Source organism: Channa argus, chromosome 20, assembly GCF_033026475.1.
Source record: "Channa argus isolate prfri chromosome 20, Channa argus male v1.0, whole genome shotgun sequence".
NCBI lineage: Eukaryota > Metazoa > Chordata > Actinopteri > Anabantiformes > Channidae > Channa > Channa argus.
This window is the reverse complement of record NC_090216.1, coordinates 4,329,953-4,340,937: the sequence shown is the minus strand read 5'-3', so window position 1 is coordinate 4,340,937 and position 10,985 is coordinate 4,329,953. Positions and strand designations below refer to the sequence as shown.

At 42.3% G+C, this 10,985-nt stretch overlaps 1 protein-coding gene across 2 annotated transcripts in view; it reads left to right on the top strand.

Moving 5' to 3' along the window:
* Nucleotides 1–5,088: 5,088 nt before the first annotated feature.
* The window catches only part of sema4gb (sema domain, immunoglobulin domain (Ig), transmembrane domain (TM) and short cytoplasmic domain, (semaphorin) 4Gb), a 31,369-nt gene continuing 25,472 nt past the window's right edge, over nt 5,089–10,985 (top strand). Inside the window, exons 1-2 of one of the 2 annotated variants that reach the window (XM_067488606.1) lie at nt 5,089–5,189; nt 8,948–9,186. In XM_067488606.1, coding sequence (XP_067344707.1) covers nt 9,045–9,186 — 142 coding nt within the window. In that variant the 5' untranslated portion in view covers nt 5,089–5,189; nt 8,948–9,044. Of the gene's footprint in view, nt 5,190–5,350; nt 5,455–8,947; nt 9,187–10,985 lie in introns of those variants that run through there. The other variant, XM_067488607.1, reaches the window with a different exon arrangement.

Genomic DNA, 10,985 nt, shown 5'->3' with positions numbered 1-10,985 from the left:
GGAGCTTAACTTTTACATTTAGAAGGGATGTTTAACCAAAACTGACCTCTGATGTGTTTGTAGTGTGGAATGCATTGCACTGAACTAAGGTCACATTAAAAAAGTCCTCTTGAAAAGATCAAATATATGAGGCGGCGCTCAAGTTGTCAGAGCAGGAAATTGCAACACTAGTTTTAAATGATACAGATGTTCATTCTTGTTCATTTTTGATAAGTCTGGTGTTTTCATTTTAAAAAAGTTCTCACTGCCATTTTAACATGTCATTGTTTGTGTGTGTACAGAAACTTTCATCTTTGTCATTTGTCTGCACAATACTGGAAAAAAGTATCTGTTACATATGTATACATTTCTACTTTTTATTTATTTTTTTTGTTGTTTTTGTTTCTGTTGCAAAGACCAAAAATTAGATTTATAGATAGAATAGAATAGAATCTTTAATAAAAGTCATTCTCAGATGTCCTTTAGTCTTTATTGTGAAAATTAGAGATTTAGAGAGATCTCTTTCTATATCTTGATGTCCTACTTACAGGCATTACACACTTTTAAAATGTTATCATTTAATCACATTTACCCCTATTTTTAATGTGTCATCTTCATTTCTCACTGTGGGAAGAAACTTGTCTACTCTGATTAAACCAGTTTGTGAGCAAAATACAACAGCAATGGAACTAATCCGTGCTATTTGCTCCACATATTAAGTATTTAACAAGTCCCTTCTGCACTCTCTGCACGAACTGACTGACTCTTAGAGCAAAACTCTTCTGTCGAGTTCCATCTGAGCTTTTCCTGACATCCACAATCTTAGGCGGTGGGATCACACCTGCAGCTCCATCGCTTGGCTCACTTGCAGCTAAACTACCGTTGTCACAGACGTTGTCGGCAGCTGACAAATATTCTGTGTTAGCGTTGTGATTTTCAACAGTGGATGTAGTGCTGCTTTCCTCTGTCATAGGAGGAGCAATGTCTCTCTCTCCATCACAAAGGTCTGTGGCTGCAGAGGGTGGAGCTGAAATGTCCCAGCTGACTGAGTCTCCGTGTGGTTCCCCTCGATCATCTTTACCGGCGTGATGTGACAGGAGTGACTGGGAGGAGGATTGCTCTTCGTCAATGCAAGTGTAACGTTGGTATAAGTAACCCGAGGGACCTAGTGTATCTGAGTCCTTGTCACTAGCTTCAGCTGGCTGGCAGGACTGTGGCCTGTTTGACTTCTCACCACTGGGTCTGTTAGGTTGGAAATCATGTCCGTGGGGAGGCGCAGTATATGGCCGTAGATGATCACCTACAGGGAGCTGTGACTCTCCATGACTGTTGTCGTCTTGTTCAGCAGCTTTGATATTCAGAGGCTGTTCAGCTAATTGATCTAAATCACGCTGATGGCAAACTCTCATCAGCTGAGCAGCAGTATGCGCATAGGAGGCGCTTTCACTTCTACCGCGCAGGTGATGCATTGTGATGAAGCTCTTATTCAAGGCTTCCTCCGGAGTGATCCTCTTGTGAGCGTCCAGAGTCAGGCAGCATTTCAGGAAGCTCAGAAATGCTTCTCTGTCTTCCTCTTCACCAGCGATGGGTGTGCCTGGGCCTGTCAGTACCACCTGCTTCAAAGTCTTCGCCAAGTAGCAAACCATTTGCAAAACACTCGGCTGCTCACCAGTGAGTCTGCTGTACTCCTCGGGCGAGTTGAACCGGAAGCCTTGATTATCCAGCTCGTTCTCCTGGGTGAAAAACTTCCATGTGTATTTCCCTGTAGCCAGCAGGCTCCTCTCTGGCTGCCCCAGCAGGTGAAGCATTACCTTCATCCAGTTATATTCACAGCTGAAGGGAAACAGGTAGTTTGCAATGTACATATGTGCCATAAGGCAGGCAATACTCCACATGTCAACAGCTGTCGTCAGGGGGAAGCCTAAAGTGACCTCAGGAGCCCTGTACGGTAGAACTTGCATAATTTGTCCAACCACCTTTGTGCTCTCTGGCATTGCCAGACCAAAATCAATGAGTTTGACTCTTAATGGCTGTTTGCTGTGGTTTACAAGCATGACATTATCGAGTTTGAGGTCTCCGTGCATGATTCCCAGACCTTTCAGGGCGTCAAAGGCCACAAGAATCTGCTGTGTAATTGGGCGAATTTCGTTGAGACTGAGCGGTGCCCAGTTTCTCTCCTGCATTAGATCCCAGATGCTTTTGTCGAGCATTTCAAAGATGAGACACGGCAGCTCGTGGAATCTGAAGCTGCCCATGAATTTTATAATGTTCTTTTTGTCTGGGTCAACATCCAGCAACGCTTCAAGGATCTCCAATTCATAATCTACGGTGTCATCATCACAATCTTTGAAGATTTTGACCGCAACCGTGTTGCCTGTTTCTAAGTTTAAACACTTGGCAACTGTTGCAAAAGCCCCCTCCCCAATCAAATCTATCACAAGGTAGCTTTCAGAAGCACTGCACAGTTCATCATCAATCTTCACCAGAAATGATGTCTCTGCCTGCTCCATGTTGTTCTCTTTAGCACTTTCTGAATTGCACGCACCTCTCAAAGATCACGAGGCCATTTTTGAAAAGGTCTTCAAGTATTTTCCATATGTTGCAGATGGAAATGGTCTTGTGTAAGCACAGATAAAGAAAGAGGACATACGTCTTCTCGCCACAATCGTCATAACAGACTGTGCCAGATTTTAGACGTTTTTGTAAATGAGTGATGTTGTTCTGTCTCCATGGCAACATTCTGGTACATCACAGCCAAAATACACATCATAGAGGTTAAAAAAAAGTAAACCCAACATTTCTGGTGGGTATGAGACCATTTTTGTTTAGATCAGTTGAAAACTATTATGAGTTACTAAGCCAAAGTAATGAGATACCAGCACCAAGTACTGTGCACATCTTCCTGTCATTGGATAGTCAAAGCAGCTCTCGATAATGTATCCATTTGCATTTGTATGGACACCCGCTAAGCTTCGGCTCACCCATTTGCTAGTGTTGCATATCTTGTGTCCATATCTTGTGTCCAGATCTCCAGAGTCGGGTCTGAGCCGAGATCATGGTTTGCTTAACATAAATGAAACCAGAGTTCCTGTGCAGGGTTTGTACAAATATGTGGAAAGTCCTGACAGCTGCCACAATAAGAACCCTAATAAGGCGCTGTGTTCAAAGAACACTAAACAGTGCAATATAATATAAAACTGAATACAAAAGTTGCAGAGCAGGTTTAACTCAAACACAGTCCCAGTCACAGCACATGTTTTTTCATTTTTGTTTCCAGCAACAATGGTGATATGGTCAGTGAATAATTTGCACTGGTATTTGGTAACTATGGGCCCTAATGGAGCAGAATTTGCAAATGAGACAACATAAAACTTATCCACAGGCTCTGATAGCTTTCATTTGAAATTGTACACATCTGCACTTCCTTGCGGCAAAGGCATCTGTGGTTTCATCAAATGATACCTGAAACCTCACGAAAACTGCACCTGAGGGCTTGGATGGCCTTTTCATGATGACAATATTAATATGACAAATATAAAGTAAGATAGAATCAAACCTTATCCCACAGCGGTAGTCCAAAAAGCATTTTTAAAGTATTTACAAAAATTGAAAAGTAGAATATACAATGCATATCCAAAAGCATTTATAAACGAACGCACAGGTAAGAGAATGTACAGTATTCAAGCATGATCAGAAATGTTTAGCTGAGTTGTTCAGTCTTACAGCGTTGGAAATGAAAGGCCTGCGTTAACACTCCTTCGTACTCTGAGGGTGTCTCAGTCTGCCGCTGAAGGAGCTGGACTGAGTCTCCACTGTCTGATGCAGTGGGTGAGAGGTAATGTCCATCCATTCTCGTCTCACCCACCACCTTTACAGAGTCCAGTGGGCAGCCCAGGACAGAGCTGGCCCTCCTCCTGACCAGCCTATTCATTCTCTTTCTGTCTCCGTCAATGCTGCCCGAACCCCAGCAATATGACTTGTCTGTCAACTTGTCAAACAACAGAAGCTGGGGTTGTTCTAGTTTATTTATCCTGTAATTGTTCTTTTTTTTATTTTCAAGACAGAGAAAAAGGTAAGGGCTCCAGTTAGGGCTGCAAATTATTGCTATTTTTATTTTTTTTGTTTTGTGAGCTTGCAGCAGCGCCGTCCTATTTGGCCTATGCCAAGAGCTGGCTCCGACCAAGTCAAAATATTGAGAAAGTATCTCATTACTTTGAGGTAACATCTCATTAATTAAACTTAGTAACTCATTATTTAGGATTACAGGATCATTTGTTTCTACCCCAGTGGCAGAAACAGACTTACAGACTATCGGGGCTCATAACTCAAATGGCAGATACATTTTTAGTTTGGCAATGCAGTTTGAAAATCCATTTGCCAATTGATATATGAATTGCCATTTTAGTTTATTTTAGACTGAATAGTTTGTTTGTTGATGTCTGTCGCCTTATCACAGTGTTAAAGGATGAAGTTGTGCTGGAAGAGTGTTGAGCCATGTGAATATATTTATATTTATCAAAATATATGTATGTATCACTGTAAATAAATCCATGGAACCCCCATTGGTGAGGAGCAGGCGAACGTAAAAATGCCTTCCTGCCCAGCAGGGGGCAATCATGAGGCAAAGATGTCAGACTTCTGGACTTCACATCAAAAGCTCCAAGAAAATGACAAGAGAATGTAAATAATTGTTTTCTTTCAGAAATAATATATGATTCTGTTATATTTGAACATGCTATTATTTTTTTTAGTTTTCCCACCAAATGAGTGATGTGTTTTAAATGAATTGAACAGGGAAAGTCACATTAAAGAAAAGTCCAAATCGAGCAGTAAAGCTGAGTTACAGGCATTAAAGCACATATAATGCTTCTCAATAGCAGATCAAAGAACTTATTAAGGTTCATTCGTATTCTTATTAATATTCATTATACTGTTTTATTAAAATGATTTCAATAAAAGCTGCCAAACAAGGACTAATGAGGAATCAGTTCTCTATGATCAAAATTTGAGGCTGGTCAACCTGGACTATGAATCCTGTGTGTGTGTGTGTGTGTGTGTGTGTGTGTGTGTGTTGTGTGCATGTGTGTGTGTGTGTGTGTGTGAGAGAGAGAGAGAGAGAGAGAGAGAACTGCAGCAGCAGCAGAGCAGCTCGGTGTTCGCAGCGAGCAGGACGTCTCAGAGGATTTTTGTGGACTCCAGGAAACGAGCAGGTGAGCCCGGTCCTCGACGCTTTTCTTTCTTTCTTTTTCTTGTTTTAGGACGTTTTCATTTGGGCCACAGCGTGAGCGTGTTTCTGCCACGTTCAGTATAGGCACATACTACTCTCCGTACGTTGGTCTGTACTCAGGTGAGGGAGGCAGAACAACGAGCAGTGCAGTTTTTACCCTCAGTGCTGCAGTTCGGGTCGGACAGGTGCGGACAGTGTTTGCGCGTTCATGGCGCACATGTATTTTATTCCACATGTACTGAAGAAAGGTTCGTATTCAATGCATTTATGTTCGGGTATGTGTGCAAGTATCACTTTAGTTCATATTAGGACCGTCCTGAAGACACTTGTCCGAGCGGACTGCAGGGTTACACCAGAGCCGCTAAAACAAAATCGTACATTTTACGCGCTGCGTGCTCGTCGGTTTTCCAGCTTTGTTCTTGTCTTTCACTCGGAAGACCTCGATGAACGCTGGCTCGACGAAGTGGATAGAGGGAAGGAGATAAGACAGTTGAGGGGGAACAGTATCTGAACTGGTTTGTAGGACAGTAAGCGAAAACAAATGGATTACGGACGCCAAAAACGACGATGATGATGAGGAGGAATGACGAAGAACTGTAATTTCTAGTCAGAAATAACTTTGATGTATTCATTAAAAAAAGATGGACACCACTTTCTAATAGGCCCTGCGAGTAGTGGCAGTGCTGTTCACATCACCAAATGTTCTGCATTCAAACTCTTATTAGAGCAAAAGTACTTTATTAAATGTTGTCAGTGCCACGACCTAAGAAACCTACAGTCAATTATGTTACTAGACTATTGCTTTTGACGCATTATTGTGTCAGCAGCGTTTTGGTGTTTTACTTGAGCTTTAACTCATTTAGGAACATATTTATAGTTTCATCATATTTTGTGACTGATTATGCTTCTTAAATGCAGTTGTGGTAAAAATGTATAATTCGCTTCTGAAGTATAGAGGATGAGAAAAATGTAAATATACTGTAAGAAAATGGCAAATATAATATAAAAAAATTATTATACATTGTTTTAATATATTTATTAAACATTAAAAGGTCATAAGCGCTTGATAAAGAATGCCTCATCATCAAGTGGTGCAGATTGCTGAAGTGGGAATATGAAATCTCCAAACACATTCAAAGGAAACAAGTGTGGACAAGTGCATTTGCCAAACAGCTTCAATTTACACATTAGAACATGTGACTAGAGCATGTACAGCATGTGTAAGACATGTTTTTTTAATGGTGGAAGAGGATTTAACCATGTCAGGTTAAATTCAGCTTTATCCTGTACCATTGAAATTACTGATGATGTTAATCATTTGAAGAGAGTTATTTTTCCTATAGGTTAACTTTTTAAGTTGGGGAAAAACTTGGTATGACTTTATAGACAATGTAAGTCCCCAGCTGAGTGTTTGAGTGAGTGGTTTTCATAAAGCTAGATCTAGACGTGTAATTGTTTAAGGCTACAACTTTCGATTTGTCCAGCAAAGCCATGATTACATTTTCGTATTGTCTCAAAATAACCGCTCCATGCATGGGCTTCATGGGCTTTTATGCTTTTATCAGATTGACCCAAACAGAGAACAGGCAGCCTGTCTGCAACACAATCACAATTTCGTGCCGCTCTGAAAAGATGCGCCTTAAGATTTTCTCCCCACCACTGTGAATGTGGCCCACAGGGTGAACCCACTCGTTCTTCCTTCAATGTGTGAATAATCTCATTTATGGTTCAGCTCTATGCCACCCCCCAATGGTTTGGGATGAAGTGAGACAAAATCCTTGAATACTTGCCTGTATTTATTGGCCGGTGGCTCTAATCAAACCAGAACTGACACTGTAGAGGAAATACGAGAATAGCTCACTTGTTTTATTGATCTCTCTGCATATGTAAATGTCAAGGCAGTTATTAACCACGGCAGCTACACCAAACACTGCAAACGCCCTTATATTCTGCCAGTGGTTTAATGTTTTTATTTTCCGACACTCAAAGAGCACCAGAGACTGGATGCGATCATTAAAACCAGGTTAAAATGTCCCAGTAGATCTGTTTCATCCCCAGCTTTGTGGCTCAATAGAAGAAACTGATTATATTTGCTAAGTCAAAGGTTTTTTCACACACCGCCTGCTGTTTCGTCCAGTTCCTTCTGTTTCCCATCATGCATGACTCCCAGGTTGGGCCGCTGCCAAGGCGGATGTGCTCACCTTTCCCCCCTGGAGTTTCCATGCTTCAGTCAGCAGGCCAACACCATGTTGTCAATGCCCTCCCCAGATCATGCAGTCATGGCAATGCAGGTTCCAGGTTCTCACAAGGATGACGAGTGTGTAGAAAAAACAAAATAGAAGTTTGTTAACTTTCTTCATTAAAATAACATGACACATCTAATTGTTAGAGTGTGATGCAAAAATTAGTTCTCTAATTTTGCCACTTTGCATCTTTGTAATGGAGATCATTCTTCATAACCTCCCATGTTTGCTGATTGTTGTCTTGTGAATTGATGCTTAGCCCCAAAGGAAAAATGTACAACTCTTCTGCTGCTCGGGAGAAGAAAAACAAATGTGACTCTGATTTCAGCTTCATTGTAGTTTCTGATTTGATATCCATTTCCCACTATAGTTCTCAACCGCTCTTTTCCATCTCATCCTATATGTTGCTTTCGAAGCTTAGCACCAAAACGGCTACCAGAGGTGCTGTTATCCTCACTGTGCTTGGTGCTGTGAGTGATTAGCAGGAGCGGCAGCTGTGGAGATTAAACCGGGAATTCTCCAGTGTCACTGCACGGCAGAGTGGGATTCACAGCGTTGACCCTTTAATCAGCGACGGAACCAGAGAATGTGCAGCCAGGCAGAGATTGGGCCGATGGCACGGGGCCTAATCTTTAGATTATCCGTCATGCTGCTCCAGTGTGCACACTGCTAATTAAGAGATGGAGTTGCACGTTTCAATAGCAAACTTCATGGGGCACATTATTTAACTCCCCCAAACTTTTAAAGTGGCCTTTTAATGTAACAGCACCTTCCTCCCTCACTTTGGCTAATTGGTTGTAATGGGAGTGCGATCATGCATATCAGAAAGGGATTTTCTGCTCACGTTGGTAAGGAAGTTCATACACTATGTCTTCTCACTAAAATGATTCACACCCATTGTGCTTGTTGAAATATCAGAAGACCTCATTAATGTCAGTTTCTGATGAACATTATCGACTTTGTGATGCACTCATGGCTTGAGGTTTCCTACCGTGTTTCTGATTTTACCTTGTGATGGAAAGTGAGTTCATCTATTCAACTATTCCACCTTATCACAGTTTTAAGGTACATTTTGAGGCACATGTTCTGCTCTATTTTACAACATATTCACAGCAAATCAAATAAAATAGTAAACATTTGTCAGCACTGTGTGAATTCCACAGCTATACTGAATGTAAAAGGCATATTGCTAATTATTTAACCAAATGTGGTGAGTGATTCCCTCTTTTAACGCCTCCGTTCAAATGACATAAGATATTTTAACGAAAGACGTATTCTGGTTATGTCTTTTTGCATTGGAGCTAGGATGCAAAGGATCTAAAGGATAAAAGCAACTTTGAATAATACAAAGTAGAATACAGTTTTTCCTGTGATGTGGATGTTTGTTCACCAGCTGTACATTCTTTTTTTTAATTGATTTCTAAACTCCAGCTCTACCTCAAGACAACAGTATCTAGTTAAATAGCCCGAACGCTTGTTTTTCTCTTTGCCTACACAGATCTGTTCTCAGGTGGAGGATAAAATAAATTGTTTGCCTCTGCTTGCCGCTGGCTGTGAAGATACACACTGCTTGGACCCAGGTCTCTGTGTTAAACATGCAAGACCAGAGATCAGTTCAGCCTCTCCTCCTCCTCCTGCTGCTGCTGCTCCTCGCCAGGGTGTCACAGCTGTGGGCTTTCCCCTTTAGCCCATCCCTGGACCTTGACGTCACTCCCAGGACAACCGTCTTCTCTAAAGGTGGGTAGCAGGAGCAGATTGTTGAGGGTCGGAGGTTTTAAACCGTGAGGCTTGCTCTTCCAGGAGTGTGGGGGAATTTGAAATGGGGGCAGCATTGTTAGCAGTTGGATAATTTTTGATTCTGAAATAATCTGCTCCTTGTAACTTGCCTAATAATCACCAGGTGTCTTTCCATGGAGGTATAGCTAATCCAGCATTCTTTTGCACAATTATAAGCACATAAGCTTAACTAGAATTAGCACCTTATATGCCTCCGACAACCAGTTAAGTTGCAGTTTACCAAATCCATGCTCTAATTATTTCAATGGCAACTGTAGTCGCGACACATGGCAACATAGAATAAAGACCAAAGAAAGACAGAAGTGATAAAATTCTAGGGCGGCCTTTTTCAAACCCCTGTTTTAGGTCTGTCCATGCAAACACACATGCACAACCCCAATACACACTCAGCTCACTGTCCTTATTTGAGGATGCTCCAGCTCCCCCCTCCCGTGCCTGTTAAAAGAAGTGGCACAGTTTTGGAAGTTGGCCCTGAAGACGGCTCCTTCTCGCTCGGAGTTATTAAACGCTCTCTCAAGCCTTGTCCTAGATCACACTGCTCAGCAAACACTCCTAATGAAACAATAGACGAGAGGCCCCCCAATGAAGAAGGCCCGAGCACAACAGACCCGATTAGTGTCCATGCAGGAAATAGTGCTGAGCCCGTGTGTTCCGGCACATAGTGGCACATATTTACGTACACACACCCTCAGCACCTCCGCCCTTCCTCCCCTTACCTTTCCCACCTCACTTTCCACCAGCTCACCTTTCCCCTCCCTCTCTCCTCGCTTGCCATCACTGCGGCAGAGGCTACCGCTGCTCATACCTCCACTCCGCCTCACCCCTCCCCGCTCTCCTCCTCTTCAGTCCTCTGAGGATGAGTATTATTAGAGGATGGATGGAGTAAGCAGGGCTCCTTTGCAAGCCATGCTCTCCGGTGCAGCGTCATGAGAGCTGTTGCAATGTGAGATGATGTTTGGGAGGATGTGTTTCTCAGAGAGTCCCTCAGAGAGATAACAGAGGAGTAGTCACTGTTTACTGCCTGTCTCTTTTTATGCTCCATTTCTTGTCCCAAACATCAATATTGTGTTAGTGTTTTTGCTGGAGAGAGGAGTCCTCCTTCCAGGTGCAGGTTACGCTTCAGAACACACGTGATTACTGTGCTGTAGAGAAATATTGAGTAACAAAGATTCATGAGACACTACAGCCCCAAGAAATAAGATTAGCTGACTGATGTACTACTTTTAAAGCTATTGTTGTAGCAAAGAGCACTGGGGGAGGATTGACGATCAGTACAGTTATCTGTCAACCAAAAGAAAGCACACAAACACTCGGTTAACTGTGAAGATGGGGCTCTAAGCACATGTTAGACAGAGGTCATTGTCTGTTCGAAAAGTCTCCTCTAATCATCATCTCTGGCTGTTTATTTACACGTTCCTGACTCTGGCTCTGCCTCGGATTATAAATCATTCACTCTGTAGGCACTTCTCTGTGCCAACGTGTGTCTATCATCACACACTTTGCTTTTCTCTCTGCCCTCATAGAAAAAGTTGTCCTTGACCTACTTTCTAATTGTCAGGGGAGGCATGTGGGTGCATGTGAGAGTGCAAGATGTGCATGTGTGTCAGCATGCGTTTCATCAGTCTCCATGTGAATTTGAGCTGTGCTGTGTGTGTGTGTGTGTGTGAAAGTAATTAGGTATTTTGGCGTGCATTATGTCAAATCTGCACAGATGTACCCATTGTCACTTTGGAGTTTCT